Source organism: Hippocampus zosterae, chromosome 7 (assembly GCF_025434085.1).
Source record: "Hippocampus zosterae strain Florida chromosome 7, ASM2543408v3, whole genome shotgun sequence".
Taxonomy (NCBI): Eukaryota; Metazoa; Chordata; class Actinopteri; order Syngnathiformes; family Syngnathidae; genus Hippocampus; species Hippocampus zosterae.
Genome location: NC_067457.1, coordinates 24554729 through 24570480, shown reverse-complemented (window position 1 = coordinate 24570480; position 15752 = coordinate 24554729). Strand labels below are relative to the sequence as shown.

The following is a 15752-nucleotide window of genomic DNA, read 5'->3' as shown; positions in this document are numbered from 1 at the left end:
ACATTTAACGGCCCGCATCGGCATGCACCGCTTGATAGCATAGCATATGAAGCTTAAAATCGTGTTAAACTACGCCAGAAAAAAATCATAAAAGCGGCAGTACGGACGACGGCGAGTACACTTCTAACTCGGCATATATTCGTATTTTCGCAATGCATGTGACTAGCAAAAGCGGAAGTAATTGATAGTGAACTATCTTGATTTTATACACTCTTGGTTCGCCTTTAACCAATAGCAGCCCTGCTATGGAAAATGTAGTTAACAGGCTGCCCCGACGGACGTCACCAGTACCAGTACAGTGTATTTGATGCAAAGAAAAGTCTCTGCGGCGAGCTGTGCCATTAACGCAGGAAATATGACGAGAAAGATCCAGGGAGCTGTATGTTGTACATATTTTATATTGATAAAAATCTTGGGCGAATATTTCAGCCATGTTAGCTAAAATTAGCAAGCGGCGTGACGCTGCTAACGTTCGCGAAGTGTCATGCAGGTTGCTTTAGCAATGTGTCGATCTGCTATTTCTGCCTACGAAGTACAGTACTGTCTAATTTTGTGTCTATATCCACGTCGTACTGGTAATCGATAATTCTCAGATATGTTGACAAATACAATTAACCACTTTATCGGCAATTATTGGGATTAAATCATAAACGCCATAACGGTTTTCATAGATTTGTGACAGAGATTTTGACGCTTGAGCTGTCAAGTCCCTGACACCCTGCATCGGTTTGAGACACGGTGTCCCTCAGATGTAGACCTCCCAAAACAAAAACAACACGGCGTGTCCTGGGTTGGACACGTCGGCCTTGTGTTTGCGCTCTCAACCCTCCCCCTCCCTCATTTTGCCCTCCCAACACACACATATTAAGCATGTGTATGTTTTACTAAAAGGGGTATGGCCACACTTTCAGTAAAGTAACTGTTATACAAGCCATATACTGTACTGACTACATTGCAGCAAAGTGTTATTTATTCAGTGCTGTCTCATGAAAACATGAAATATCTCAAAAGTGTGAGGGGGTCTACTCACTTTCTTCTAATGCAACTCATTCATCTTAGCACATGCTTGGTTAAAAAACAGCCAGCACCGTTCGCCTGGGCTGTGCCATTTAAAGTCCACAGTTCACTCGCATATTTAGCTCGGTTTCCCGGTCATGTGTTATTTGTGCTTTCTTATTCTCCTGTAGTGCAGGCTATGCCTGCATCATGCCGCTTTTCTCCAAAGAAATCCTGCCTTGTCAATACAGTGCTCCAGAAGCTTCAGTACACTCAGGTGCTAAATATGAGCAATAATTTGATCATAAAAATGACTAAATAAATTGATAATTCTACCTCCTCTTCTTCTTCCTAGGGAAGGAAGGCGCACGGGTTTATTATGGAAGACACTCGCCACCGTCGCTGTGGGCGTGCCGGTGGTGGCGGGAATGCGGTATGCCGTGTCGGACCAGAGAGAGCGGAGGAAGATGAGGATAGTGACCGAGGGATTCGGTCGGTTCTGCAGGTGTGGGACAGTCTTTGGATAGAAACACTTGATGGCCACGGCGTCAGGCTAGTCGGCCGCTCGCTTTTTAAGAGCGTTCACAAAATATATTTTGACTTTTCATGTTTTAGGTCTCTCTCGGTGGGACTTGTGATATCGGTGGACTACTGGTGGACCACCAATATGGCTCTTCGGGGTGTGGATGAGGTAAGCTTAATCTCATTTAAAAAAAAAATAGCTCTGGTCTGAAAATATTACGCATTAATAGATTGAAAGTTAAGTAACAGTATCTAGCCACAAGATACACTTAAGCACAATGTCAAGTCATCTCCTTTGAACCTGATGTCTTGTTTGCTAGAGCAGCCCATCCTACGCTTCGGCGATGTCAGCTTGCCACCAAAGAGCGGCGGAGAACATGGTGGAGGCCGCTGTCCGGAACGGCGGCATATACATCAAGCTGGGCCAAGGCCTGTGCTCCTTCAACCACCTCCTGCCGCCCGAATACATTCGCACCCTGCAGGTACTGGAGGACCGCGCCTTGAACAGAAGATACAAAGAGGTGAGGACAGCGAGTAAAGCAAAAAAAGACAAACAGTACATGACATTTGACAGGCTTCTTTTTGGAACAGGTGGATGCTCTTTTCCAAGAAGACTTCAACAAAAGCCCGCAGGAGATTTTTAAAACCTTTGACTATGAGCCCATCGCCGCGGCCAGCTTGGCTCAGGTGCACAAGGCGGAGCTGTTAGACGGAACCTCCGTCGCTGTAAAGGTGAGTGCCGATGACGTCCCGGCTATCTCAACATACGAGTAATTCCACCATATCAGGTGCAATACATCGACCTCCGGGACCGCTTTGACGGCGACATCAGGACGTTGGAGATCCTGCTGGACATCGTCAAATTTATGCACCCCAGCTTTGGATTCCGATGGGTCCTCCAGGTCAGAAAGCTTGTTCGGCAGAGTCAATATCGGATACGACTGACGGCGCAGCGACTAGTCAGAATTCTGAGTAGCCAACTCCAATGCACGTTTTCAGAAATGGGCAGCCTGTGAAAAAATGTTTTCGGTTGTTTAATTTTATAATTATTAGGTGGGGAGGCAGTCCAGAGCCCCCATTATATGTAAATAAAGCAATTTTCCATAATATTTACACAAGAATGCACAAAATATGCTGAATAATTTGTCTGATGTCCATTTAGGACCTGAAAGGGACTCTGGCTCAAGAGCTGGACTTTGAGAACGAGGCCAGGAACTCTGAGAGGTGCGCCAACGATCTGAAACACTTCAAGTTTATTGTGGTGCCCAAAGTGTTCTGGGAGCAAACCAGCAAGGTGAGTTTAAGCACTCGGAAGATAATGACACTCATTAAAAAAAAGCTCCCTTCCATCCTCATTTTCATTTCAAGAGGGTTTTGACGGCAGAGTTTTGCAACGGTTGTAAGGTCAACAACGTGGAAGAACTAAAAAAACAAGGACTGAGCTTAAAAGATGTAAGTTGTGCACTTGAGATTTGGGAGGTTGTCTTATGTAGAAGTCTGAAACACCTGGACTAATTTACAGACAGCAGACAAGCTGATCCGAGCATTTGCTGAGCAAATATTTTACACGGGTTTCATCCATGCCGACCCCCATCCTGGAAATGGTGAGTCCATCATGGGAAAATTTATTCCAGGGTTTTCAGAGTTCACAAGGTTCCACACGTATTCCTAGAAGGCACACTCACAGTTACCACTTTTGTAATTTAACACAAATATTTTGATTTGATGATTTTTAAATTATGCTTATACTACCGCGGTAGTAATAAACTTGACATTCGGGTTATGTCACCGCCAAAGCAATAGAACGCAAAAGTATCCAGTTACTCAGATTTTTGTTTGATAAAGCAGGGCTCAATCTTTCTCCCCTGCAAATTCATTATGCGCAGTATACAATAAGATTTGACTAAATGCATTTATAAAACTTATTTTTTTTTTTTTTTGGTTGGGTCAGTTCTAGTGAGACGCGGTCCCGACAACAAGGTGGAGTTGGTACTTTTGGATCACGGATTGTACGAACATCTCAGCCAACCGTAAGAGTCTCGCTGTTTAAAAGATTAGGAAAACCAAAATCTCACGATTTATCGTGAGCGCGTAGTTCTCCTCACCTTTCAGCGACCGACTGGCTCTGTGTAAACTATGGAGGTCAATCGTCCTACGGGATGAGGCAGCGATGGAAATGTACTCAAAAACTCTAGGGGTCAAAGGTAAGGCTGAAGTCACCCCCCCCCCCCCCCCGCCTCCCCTCACCAAATAAATAAATGAAAGCCAAGTAATGATCTCACCCGTGTAGAGTACTTCCTCTTCTGCGAGATGCTGCTGCAGCGGCCCATCAACATGCGTGAGCTGCGCTTGTCCAACATCCTGAGTCAAGAGGAGACGGCCTACATGCGCCAAATGGCCATCCACCGCTTCAACAGCATCATGCAGGTGCTCAAGGCCATGCCTCGGCCCATGCTGCTGGTCTTCCGCAACATCAACACCGTCCGGAGCATCAACATCACGCTGGGCGCGCCTGTTGACCGCTACTTCGTCATGGCCAAAAGGTCAGTACCAGAATATGCTAACAAGCCATTTTCCTCGTTAATTAAGATGATGAAAATGACAAGTGCATGTATACAGAAAAAAATTGCAATCATTATATGAATGTTATTCCAGCTGTGTTATGATGTTAATGTTAATTTGGCCGTCAGTGCGGTGCGATGCTGCGGCAAGATCCAGGCAGAGAGGACCAGTATGCTGCACAGATTCTGGATTGTCCACTCGTTATGGACAAGATGGGAGGGGCTCAAGTTCGAGCTGGCTTTGAGGTTAGCTTGCGTCACTTTTTTTTTTTTTTTTTAAGCGAGACGTGCCACAGACAAGCCCTTCTGTTTCAGATCGGAGATGGCGTTGATGAGCGTGACCCGCTCCCTGGTCAACCTGCTGAGCTACTTGGGTCTTATTTCTCTGGATTCTGACATGTACGACTATCTGAGATAGTGCTCGTCAGGAACCGTCTCCTTTGAAAGCAACGCAGTCTGACCACATGGGACTATTCGTCTCAAACCCACTCCAGCAACTTTGCTAGGCTCCCAAATCACAAACTGTGGGAAGAGTGGGAGGGCTGTAACGTGCTGTAGGTGCTAATGTCCTCTTACACCGCCTGCACTGCTGTCGACATCTTCAAGCAAATGTTTTGGATTATTTGAAAAACCTATTGTAATAGTTGTATTTATCATATTTTAAATATAGAAACATGACATTTTTAACATTCTATGATAAAGTTATGTTAGACAATATTTAAAGTGAATAATCCCTGCTTGATTTATTACGAATGTTAATATGTGTCACTTTGTAATTAATCTCTGCCAAAGACATTTTTTCTGTTTGCAATTAAGGTTGATTTTCTCTGGAGGAGATACTCAATGTGAAGGTTAATACAACAGCCAAAATGTTTCAGTCCAAGAATAAATGATCCTACCTCCTTTTTTCACCCATTGTCATGGTTTAGCTGACAAAGAAATGAGAAAAAAATTGTTTTTGGTCAGACTTTTTAGTGACTTTTTTTTAAACAAAAATTACTCTGACATAGCTAGAAAAAAAATGGGGCTCAAAGACTTTCTCCATTCGGTATGAAACGACATGCGGTGGATAAAATGTGGCTGTTAGAAATGAGCCGTCACTCTGTCGATTTCCAGAAGGTCATCCAAAATCTGAAAAGAAACAAAAGTCAAATGACCATATTTACATATTGGCGGTATGAAATGGGAATGCATTTGTGTTTCCCTTACGATGTCTGGAGTGGTACCGATCTTTTTCGCCAGCTCACTACGCTCCATCATGCTAAGATATAAGAACTTGCTGAGGAGTTCTCCATCCAGGATGTTTCGCACGGCGTTCTGAAGGCCTCGTCGTTCATAGTGCATCATCCTACATGACGAGGTGTGAAAAAGAAATCCGTAAGAGAATGACATTGCCCTCTAAGAAATAAATACAGCATTGTGGGCTGAGCTGAACCTGAAAGCTTTCGGGTTTAGACCGGCGTGATGAGGCAACAAGGTGTTAAGAGCATTCTGCAACATGAGAAGTCGGCGATACGTCTTCTCCTGCATGGGGAGCAGCATCCCGATGCCGCCGTCCAGTGTCGCTACAGAAAACGGACAAGCATGAGGCACAGCTGTGCATTCACCCGACGTGCCTCCTTCCACCCCCAAAAAAAACAAGGGTTCCCTCACCAAACCACGTGATGTGCTTGTTGTCCCACGTCAGAGCCTTTTTGCTGCCTGCGTCCATCGCCCCTCTGCAAGGCATGCGCCAGAACGTGTTGACGTGGGCGCCCACGTTGAAGTCGGCTCGCCTCAGCAGACGCATTCCTCCGAAGCTCTCCTTAGCTGCACAAATGAGTATTATCAAAGGGGGCTTTGTGTACGGAGCCGCGCAACTTGTGCTAATGCTACTTGCCTTCAGGTAAATACATGTAAACAAAGAGGTTCTTGTCACGATCCGACACTGTAAGGAAATATTTGTGAAAATGTAACCCGAGCTGTCGTTCCCTCCTTCCAGTGCATCCTTCTATTTACCCAGGAATCCAAGCTGGCTGTTATCCACCATGAACTCAATGCTGTACACCTCCAAGGGCTTTGCATCCTGTTCTCAAAACAAGACCAAAATACCTCAATGCCACCAAACAGTGTAATCGCAGAATGATCTTCCGCTACAAAACATTCCGGAAGATGGAAATGTCTGCTACCGGACTATTTCAAAAGGAACGGTGTAAACACTGCAATATCGTCTCAACATTTTTGAAATGATTTTGCCCTTTGTATCTCTCACTCTGCTGACGAGCGACAGCGTCTTGCTCGTCTCCTGGTAGCGCAGGAGCGAGATGCTCTTCATCAGATCGGCAGCCAGGATGAAATTCTTAATGCTGAACATCTGGTGGATGTAAAGCTGCGTGTCAATGAAGGCCATGCCGGTCAGGTCATTGTCCTTCAGCACCCACAGGAAGATCTGCAGGAACACGGGCACTCCATTTATTACATTTATATAATCGACATCAAGTGTGGGAGATGTGAAACTCTCAACTCGTGGAGAGACCTTCTGTCCGATGGCTGACACCAAGTAGCCGTTGCAGTGACACAGTGCTGTTACAGGTCCTTTCTGCTCCTTCTCATAGAGCATTTTAAACTTGTTCTTCGTGAGGGGTTGACCAGGCTCAGGCACCACTTCAATTACATCCAAGATCAAAATCTTGGAGAGGGGGGGAAAAAAAAAAGTTATATACAATTTCCACTAAATTGAGGAAAACTCTTTGTTGCTGTTGCTCACTCGCCCCCTGCAGGTGACCTCCTCCCCCTGCATGACGCAAGTCCCGGCAGCGATGTAGCCCTTAAGACCCGACACCGTCTCCTGACTCCTCAGTGCCACAGTTTTCATGCAGGTCACGTGCTCCCACTCTTCCAGGTCAATCCTTGAGAGGACACAGACATATTTACAACCAAAAGGATAAACATAGTTTATTCTGCCAGCTGTCAGCAACATTTTCGAAGGCCCAGAAGAGCGAGGTCTTAACTAAAGTACTCACGCATCCATGTTGGCCTTCTTACCTAATTTTACTTTAATTTCTCTTTAGACATAGGACAGTTTTTCAAGTATGTGTATAAAGAGACGAGGGTTATTGAATGGGTTACTGAATAAAACACACAAAATCAGCCATGTGAGTCTAATTTGTGACATTCACGGGATAGTGCTGACCAGAGTCTATTTGTGCTGATTTTTGTCCATTTTGTCCATTCTTACCGTGTGTTGGGAATGGCCTCCCAGCTGACCGGTGAGATGAGCTGCATGGAAAACCTCTCCTGCTGAGGGTTGATGTAGCGCTCGTCTGCAAGTTGACAGGACAATACTTAATAGAAAGACAGTGCGCAGCTGATGCACGACTGTGAAAGTCAGTTAAGTTGTGGATTAGGCGAGGTGCTTTTTATACGTCAACCTCGTTCAATGATTTCAAACTCCTTCTCCTCTCCGGTCATCTTGGGGATGCGCGTGCACGGCTCTTTCATGCTGGTGCACACTGCATACACCTAAAGGGGAGTGTGCAAGGAAACGATGTGACAATAGGAAATTTCCCAAATCTTTATCGAGACAGAAGAGGAGGAGTCTTACCTTGGTTTCCACATGGTAGGAGACATAGTGGACAGTGCACCTGAGTGGGATCTTTCTCACTGGCCACGGGGCGTCATAGGACAAGTAGGTAGGCAGAACACTTATCCTCAGCTCTCCCTGCAGGCATGCACAAAAACACGCATTGAAATTGTGTCAAAGTTGACAGCGGGTCTCACGCTTACCTGCTTGTTGAAGTAAAGGAACCCTTTGGGGCAGTTGATGTTGTGGAAGGGGGAGAATGACTCAATAGCGCCATCGATGGACATGGGGTGAAGTCTCAATGCGCCCCGAGAGGTGACCAGCATCCAGTGAGGGGAGGGTCCACATATGAACACCTGAGAGGAGCGAGAAAATGTAAATGATTATCTCATTGTGTTTTTTGAAACTGACCTTTGATTTTTTTTTTTTCCTTTTTTACCCCCGAGTATCCAGAGATGTCTTCAAAGTATCTAAACCTCGCAATACGACTTTTGACCGTGGGTTCGTCACTGATGCTTCCTTCTGGCTTCTTATCCCTCTTAAATTTGGACTTTTTCTCTCGGAAGTTGATGTTGTGGGGAACCTAATAGAGAGAAAAGTTTACAACTCAAGGTAAAGGTCCTCCAGAAGTGAGACTATTCCATCTTACCTTTTTGAAGCGCACTTTGAGGTTATTTTGAGGTTGTTGCTGATCATAGGGGAAGGCTTCATAGATTAGAAGCTCCTGTTCCACATGGACCTTGGATAGAAGAATATCGCGGAATGGAATAAGGCAGACAAGATTTTGAGCCGATCAATAGTTTGGGAGAGTCACTTACCAGTAAGTACGGCCGGCTGTGATTGTTGCCCAATGAAACCAAAGTCACCTCCTTCACCAAAGGCATGTCTCCCTGACGTGTCACTTCTTCCTTCTTCCCTTCTCCCTGTGCTGCTGATTGGCCGGATGAGCTGTCCACCAGCACCCTCTGACCGACAGGGAAATTCTTCACCAGGAAGACCAATCTCCAGTCTGGGAGCTGGTAAATCTTAAAAAAAAAAAATTTAAATGACAAGTTGATATATTAACAATACAAACCATGGTGAGGAGGTCATGTGCGGCGTGTACCTCCATGACACCATTTTCTCGGACAATCATACACCAGTGGGTGGGCTCGGCTTTGACCGGGCTCCCTTCACTTCCCGAGGGCCCCATTTGTCCTGCAGTGCGATTCATTTCCTCCTTCTGGGGTGCTGCGCTGGTACTTGAGTCTCCATACAGCATTTCCTCCTCATCGTCTACTGCGTTACTGCACCAACAGCAAAAAGGTGTGTGAAATAATTATAATAACTATTGTATTAAAAAACTACATTTGAAAGGAAAAAATAATTGAAACCAAAAAAAAATGCATTTAAAACAACCTAAATTTTATGTTTAAAAACTAAAACTATAATAATAGTGAATATGTATTTCCTTTACAATGAATATAAATGAGCTTTATGAGTTTTGTTTTAATGCATTTATTCCAGCATTGTTTTACGACCAAATACAGTAATTGCAGTTTACTTGATTATATACTTGGGGGACGCCACCACCCCCCCAAAAAAAACTTTCATATTATAAACACTCCCCAAAAAAAAAACCACTCCCAAAAAAAAAAAACTGCTGAAATTAAGTATTTCTGAAAAACTAATACAACCTAGCCCTTACATTTAAGAAAAAGTTCAAACAAAATAAAAATGAAAAATCCCAAACAAACCACGGTGACCCCTCACCTGAGGTCCTGAATGACTGTCTCCACTTCAGACACACTCCTCATGTTTATCTCCTCCACGACGGGACAGCTCACTCTGTTCTCTGTGGTGAACATTCCGCTTACGTCTCGGTATGCGCAAAGAGCAATCACACGTGATTGCTTGATGGGAGACAATTGGAAACTTTCCATTAAACTAAACGCGATGTGAAAACTCAATAAAATGACATCCTACTGCACTAATAATTTTAATGTCGCCTTTAAGCCTTTGCATGATTTGTTGTGTTTAGTTTGCCACCGTCATATCAATTCAACAATATTGTATATTGTGGTTGTCGATCATGGAAACAGTCAGAGTTAATATTAATAAGTGTTTTGCCTTGATAATTTGAAAGTGTGTTGAAAGTGAAAAAAAAAAACAATTGTCAGAGCATGCATGCCGCTTCCGTAATGCATAAATAACACGCGACTCACAGTGGGAATCTGTGGTTTCCGCAAAGAGAGTCGCTGCGTCTTCCCCATGTACGAGTCGGTCTTCAGCACAAACATGGTGACCACACCGTCGGCGGTCATGATGACCACGTAGGGGTCCGCCACGGAGCAGTGCACTATGGGAGTGCCCAGGTCCACTGGGATGAAGTGCAGTTGAGTCACTGGAGAAACACGACAGGGAAGATTAAAAAAATACAATAAAAAACTTCATTGTATGTGGGGGTCCCCTTGTCTTTTTACCTCCTTCCAGCAGCCTGATGCCCATGGGGGAGACCTGGATGATATATTTGTTATCCCCAATGTTCCCCGCAAACACAGTGGTTCCCTGAGTGGCAAATCCACTCGTGTCCAGCTCCATGATCTCCTGACCTGTTTGTAGGATCTACACACGGAGATGGTCAAATTTGATAAGAAATAACACAAATGGAGAGAGTCGAAGAAACACGTGGTCCCAACCATGGTTGAATCCTCTCGGCTCAAGATGAGGAACCCGTGCTTCTTGCCGTCATCCTCCAAAGGAGTCTCTATCTTCTGCTCTTCCTCCTTTTTACCCTCCTCTTTCTCCTCGTCTCCCTCTCCCTTATCCTCAGTCATTTCCTTGTCACCCCCATCATCTGATTCCTCCGTTTTTCCTGCCTAGGATGACAACAAACTTAAAAAAAAACAAACCCGCGCCCCCAAAATAATTGAAACCTGCAATTTGGTGAAACCAAACGGTACTTTTTCCTTCACTTCACTCGAGATGACCGTCCACATGTCGTGGCAACCCGGCAACTCAAACGTAGTGACAACTTGTGGTCTGATGCTTCTCTAACAACACAAAAGGAACGAAAGGGGAGGTGTTAAGTTCTCTGAACCACAAATACAGCCGAAATGCACACGAATCCCCAAACATGCAAAGAAATGTCACTGGTTGTTTAAAGGCCGCCCCGTCGAGCTCTGAGGCGGCCCTGGTAAATCCAGAATTCACTGTAGCACCATCAAAGGACCTGTGATAGATAGGCCTTGCGACCACAGGTCTTGAGAACGGTGCAAACACGCACACATGGAGACACAGAGAAGGAATATTCTGTTCACCTGAAGAACTGACAATGCCCCATTCTTCCCGAAGCCGGAGCACACCACCACTTCCAGGTCCGGCTCCGTGTTGGCCTGAAACTACGAGTCGAAGGAACGTTTTTCGGTTAAGGCCCCGAACAGACATGACTAAAGCGGGATGACAAACGTCTCTACCTCTTCGGAAAGGAATGCCGGTTCCCCCATCGAGGCGTTTGTGCATGGCCCAATGTTCAATATGCTATCACACACCTGCAAAGACAAAGACAATGTTTTTTTTTTCCAGAAAAACCCGCACAGATGTAACACGCCGCTAACATGGAAACTAAAACGATGTACAAAAACCTTGAAGTTGAACCGTCAAATTGGAAGTCAACCAGAGTCTCAGAACCGTAGAGGTTTTAAAGTGCCACGTTATTTATTTTACCTCAAAGGAATATGTGGCTAGCTGTGTGCCTGACTGAGCCTCGCTTCCATAAACTTCAATCTCGTCCACCTCATCTGCAAAACAGACATGGAGCACAGGAATGAAACAAATATGACAGAGAGCACATTTCCAGACAGATTTTGAAATATACAGAACCTGTCCAGTTGGCGGAGGACTCTACTCTCTTCTTTTTGCTTGGTGGTTCCTCCTGGAATTTTACTCGCGTTAGTTAGGTCAAACGAATGACTGAGCACCACGCTCACCAAGAGCTTTACCTTCTCCATTTCGTTCTCAATCTCCTGCTTTTCTTTGACCTCGTCTGGCGGCGCCTCCTGAAGCTTCTCTGTGTACTTGAGGAGCAGCGAGTTGCCCAGGCGGGAGCCAAGGAAGAGATAGCCGGGCTCCATGGTGACCATCTGAGGTGAGGAGAAACCAACATCGAAACTGGATCAAACAAACATGACCCAGATGAAGGTAACTCCAACATTTTCCGAGGGGGAATTTTGACTGAAGGCTGTAAAGCAAGGTACTACTGTAGTTCTACTACGAGAAGTACTTACACAAGTTGTCAAAACACTGGCGGCTGCTTTGTCAAAATGGAAGTCTCGCACACTCCTCATGCCATCAGTGATGAGTGTCAAAACATAACTGTAACCAGGAAAGCGAGCCCAAGAGTTTTACAAAATTAGTATGTACCCATATGTGAGGGGGGTGGGGCACCTATTGAGTATATATAGACACACAATAGCTTTATCAAGTGTTAATCAGAACTGGGTCCTCTTGGAAAATATCCTCTGTTATTGAACAAACTTGGGATTGTGCTTATTTGGGAAATTGAATTGAGTGACTCACATTTCTCCTCCTTTTAAAGAGATAACCATTTTGTCATGGGCAATAAAGTCAGACTGGGAGCAGTCCAGTGTGATCCTGACCTCCTCTTGTATGTCTAAAAAAAAAAAAGCAAACAAAAAAAAAAGTATCGAGTGTGATACTGTAAGATGACCGCTAGAGGTGCTTGTGAGTGTGTTGTGTTCAAGACTTACGAAGAGGGAACGCCGTGGTTCCATTAGTCTGGGAATTAAGTGAAACTCCATATGGTGGAACACTCTGGTTTAGATAGAGCAGTGAGTTCACTGCAAAAACCACCACGCCGCCTAAAGGTAATTAAGGTGTGATTAGAATTGACTAAAAAGTACCGTAAGTATAAGGACGGTAGGAACTAGCCCAAACTAACCAATGGGCTTCGGGACCGCCATAACCTGCGTGCAATCAAACGGCAGATTGATGAGAGACCAGATGACCGGATGGACTTTCTGCATTATGTTGAGAGAGATGGCGACGATGCTGCAAGTATCCTGACGCACGGCTACACGCCTGAATAAACATAGCAGAATTGAAAAGCGTACCTATCATATATTATTATTATTATTTTAGACGATGATGAGGTCGTGATGTGACTGACCCAGGCCATGTTTGGTTGGGCTCAAAAAGAATTAGCAAGGTAGGCTCATAGTAGCCGTGGAGAAACTTCATGTCGATGATGTTGAGCAGCTTTTCATCCAGCTCACGAACGTCGATGATGTAACTTGGGAGGAAGCTGGATTTGGGTCTTCAAGGAACACGGATGGGAAGTATTTAGAGCTTTTAATAATAGTCTATACACGCTTGCCTGTCCTCCACAAAACTTACTCTTTACCGCCATTAATTCACCTGAGAAGTGTATGAAATCATTAAAAAAAAAAAAAAAGCTTAATATGACTTCTCAGTACACTTAGATAATTAATTGGCTAGACGACACGCTCACCCATCTCCAACTCCACCCTCCTGTTCATCAGTCAGTGTGTCTTTCCGGAAGGGAAGCACCACCAGTTTGGTGCCGTAGATGAGCATCACGGCGCAGCGATTCTCCGGATCCACGCGGACAATGGGAACGTGGACGTTCTGTACGAAGCCATCCTGAAATTTAACAAGTTTTGTTTGGTTTTATTTGTTAAACACTTACTTTGCTTTTTTGCAGGTGAAAATAAATAACCTAACCCTATACAGCAAGTATTATTTTTGACTCCTTACTCAACTCACTTGAGATTGTTTTGGAGCTACCAAGATGCCGCAACATGGCACAAAATCAATAATGTTAATAATACTTTTTGTCAGTGAATAATAGATGGATGCGTTTAAAAACGAATTGGCGATGATGCAAATACACATACTCTGAGCTCTGGCTCCTCAAAGTAATGCAGAGACAAGGTCTTCAGGTCATGTGTCGCCGGGTCATACTCCACGACAGACAACTGGGAAGAGAACACAAACATTTTACGAAATCCATAAAAAAAAAAAAGACTTTATACTGTATATTGCTTAAACCTTTGCGTCTTTAAAACTAAGGAGCAACGCATCCCTGCTGGATCCTATAAGCTGCACGCTGGCCATGGACATGATGTTGCCGAAGAGCGAAAAGCAGGCCACCTGTTCCAACTTCTCCTTGCGAGCTTTGGTATGCAATGAGATGAATTAATATCACAATAAATGAAATTACAAGAAGGCTTGGAAAATAGTATTTGGACATACCCGAGGGCTTGTCTGACTTTGACGAACTCTGAAACAAAAACAAATGACATCTCAGGGGAAGCTTCCTGTTTAGGCTTGAAAAATTGATGAAGGTGCTGCACAAATACCTCAACATCGTGGATAATCCTATAGACAAAAAGCTGCGACGTCCCCGCGACAACGAGATTTTTCTCCTTGCTGGAAATGAAGTTGCAGTAGACAGAGAACTCCACGGCGGTGGGCGTGTGGGCCTGCCTATGCACAGCATACATGGCGGCAGGCTGCCCTCAGCGTCTGGCAACAGTCATGGTCAAACATTAAAATGTTACAATAAAAAGGGTACTTATGTGACCAAAGGGATTTTCCAAGCTGTGGACAGTTTTGTCTGCACGGAAACTAAGAAGCATGTCTTTGAATGAAGCATCGCCATTGATTGATTGAAATATTTCAGTCGCTTCCTATTCAGAAAGTTTTTGTGAGAATATATTTCCGTGCGTTAACATCATTTAATAAAGATACGAAACAATACATCATTTCATAGGACTAAAAATACACCCGAGGATAATGAATGACCTGATCTTTATGTTCAGGATGTTGCAGGTTTTACCGCGAACAATTCATGAACTGTGACTCGATTAAAACACGTATCTTAATGGGCGTACCGAGTAACGGTGATGTGTAGCTTTTTGTTTGAAACGTGAAGTGCAAAGGAAATTGTTGGAATTAAAAACTAATCGCTACATAGAGCGACGCAGTTAGCCATATTAGCTAGCATTAGGCGGCGTCTGCCGCAGTCGACCGTTTTCCGTTTTTTACGAAGAAAAACTGGGAACGTACCTATATCGAACACACTATTAAAATGAAGAAAACAAGTAGTTCTTTTTCTCATTTGGCATATCTTTCTTATAAAGGCTTCAGACGATATACTGGCCAAATAAGCATAATTCCTTGATAACCTGTAATGCTGCTGCTTCTATCTTCCTCGACTGCGTTTCTGGCTGATCTCATACACTTTGCTGCCCCTAGCGTTCATCTTCATAAGTACAAATAGAATCCATCCACCCATCCGTTTTCTAATCTTTTCTCCTCATAAGGGTCGCGGGCATGCTGAAACCTATCCCTGCTGTCTTGGGGCAGTAGGCGGGGTACAACCTGAACTGATGCCCAGACAAAAGCCAACCAGCGCCTGTACTTCCTCCGCAAACTGAGGAGAGCAAGAGCCCCGCACAAGTCTGTCGAATAAATTGCGCAATGTTGCAGTTTCATATAAGACGCCGACCAAACAATAACAAAACAAACTATTCTATGAAAATAAAGTAAACAGATCATTTGAGTCTCAGACTTGTGATCTGATTGGCTATTGCAACCTGACTGTGCCCGTTCACTTACAGCACACAGGGGCCTGCTCTGTTTAATCTGAAGGCCCCGAGCAAGTTTAATTTGCCTGGCAACAGAAGCTAGCTGAAATATGATTGGTTAAAAACTGTACTATAATAAGTTATTTATCGAGTGGCTTTCAGTGTTATTTTAAATAACTCGACTAAGTGGAAATAATATGATGCAAAGAATAGAGAGAATAATTTTGTTGACATATTTATGAAAATAAAATAAATTAAATTTGTTATTCTCAGAAAAGTAAATTTATCAAATTTACTTTTCTGAGACTGTTTAGGCCAGCATAGAAGGCCCCTGATTTTACATTATGATGCTTCTTGAATATATTAGCTTCCACAAAACAGGTGGGTATAAAATACTGTTTTTAGATTTAGCTTGTCACTAAAATGCCTAAATCGAAAAATTTCCTTGATTTTTGGGGGAGAAAATGTTTGTGCATACATGCGTGCGTGAAGTGAAACAAA

The 15752-nt window shown here is 44.0% G+C and overlaps 2 protein-coding genes across 2 annotated transcripts; one reads left to right on the top strand and one right to left on the bottom strand.

The window, feature by feature from the left end:
* Positions 1 to 218: 218 nt before the first annotated feature.
* adck5 (aarF domain containing kinase 5) lies at positions 219 to 4990 on the top strand. The gene is made up of 15 exons (XM_052069931.1): positions 219 to 379; positions 1188 to 1273; positions 1352 to 1501; positions 1612 to 1687; positions 1839 to 2039; positions 2110 to 2250; positions 2307 to 2420; positions 2681 to 2812; positions 2887 to 2970; positions 3041 to 3122; positions 3470 to 3548; positions 3631 to 3722; positions 3809 to 4061; positions 4209 to 4325; positions 4395 to 4990. The coding sequence occupies exons 1-15, from the start codon at positions 308 to 310 to the stop codon at positions 4495 to 4497; spliced, it is 1782 nt and encodes a 593-aa protein (XP_051925891.1). The 5' UTR covers positions 219 to 307; the 3' UTR covers positions 4498 to 4990.
* Positions 4991 to 5031: 41 nt separating this feature from the next.
* Positions 5032 to 14908, bottom strand: cpsf1 (cleavage and polyadenylation specific factor 1). Its single transcript, XM_052069909.1, has 38 exons — positions 14731 to 14908; positions 14022 to 14187; positions 13915 to 13942; positions 13711 to 13835; positions 13557 to 13637; positions 13151 to 13302; positions 12809 to 12955; positions 12581 to 12720; positions 12390 to 12500; positions 12199 to 12292; positions 11907 to 11994; positions 11622 to 11762; positions 11503 to 11554; positions 11347 to 11420; positions 11097 to 11171; positions 10941 to 11021; positions 10584 to 10673; positions 10320 to 10499; positions 10104 to 10245; positions 9846 to 10024; positions 9394 to 9533; positions 8747 to 8927; positions 8460 to 8666; positions 8291 to 8380; positions 8081 to 8224; positions 7845 to 7997; positions 7663 to 7779; positions 7490 to 7580; positions 7297 to 7381; positions 6826 to 6967; positions 6595 to 6747; positions 6331 to 6507; positions 6078 to 6144; positions 5959 to 6006; positions 5733 to 5888; positions 5515 to 5644; positions 5289 to 5427; positions 5032 to 5210 (listed from the first exon to the last, which is right to left on the bottom strand). The coding sequence occupies exons 2-38, from the start codon at positions 14163 to 14165 to the stop codon at positions 5163 to 5165; spliced, it is 4392 nt and encodes a 1463-aa protein (XP_051925869.1). The 5' UTR covers positions 14166 to 14187; positions 14731 to 14908; the 3' UTR covers positions 5032 to 5162.
* Positions 14909 to 15752: the final 844 nt, after the last annotated feature.

Coding starts and splice junctions, on each gene's coding strand:
- adck5 (XM_052069931.1), top strand. CDS start 308: ATGCAAAGAAAAGTCTCTGCGGCGAGCTGTGCCATTAACGCAGGAAAT. Junction 1,274..1,351: donor AGAAGCTTCAGTACACTCAG/GTGCTAAATATG, acceptor TCTTCTTCCTAG/GGAAGGAAGGCGCACGGGTT. Junction 4,326..4,394: donor AAGTTCGAGCTGGCTTTGAG/GTTAGCTTGCGT, acceptor CTTCTGTTTCAG/ATCGGAGATGGCGTTGATGA.
- cpsf1 (XM_052069909.1), bottom strand. CDS start 14,165: ATGTATGCTGTGCATAGGCAGGCCCACACGCCCACCGCCGTGGAGTTC. Junction 12,956..13,150: donor GAGGGTGGAGTTGGAGATGG/GTGAGCGTGTCG, acceptor TGTTCCTTGAAG/ACCCAAATCCAGCTTCCTCC. Junction 5,211..5,288: donor TCGGTACCACTCCAGACATC/GTAAGGGAAACA, acceptor GTTTCTTTTCAG/ATTTTGGATGACCTTCTGGA.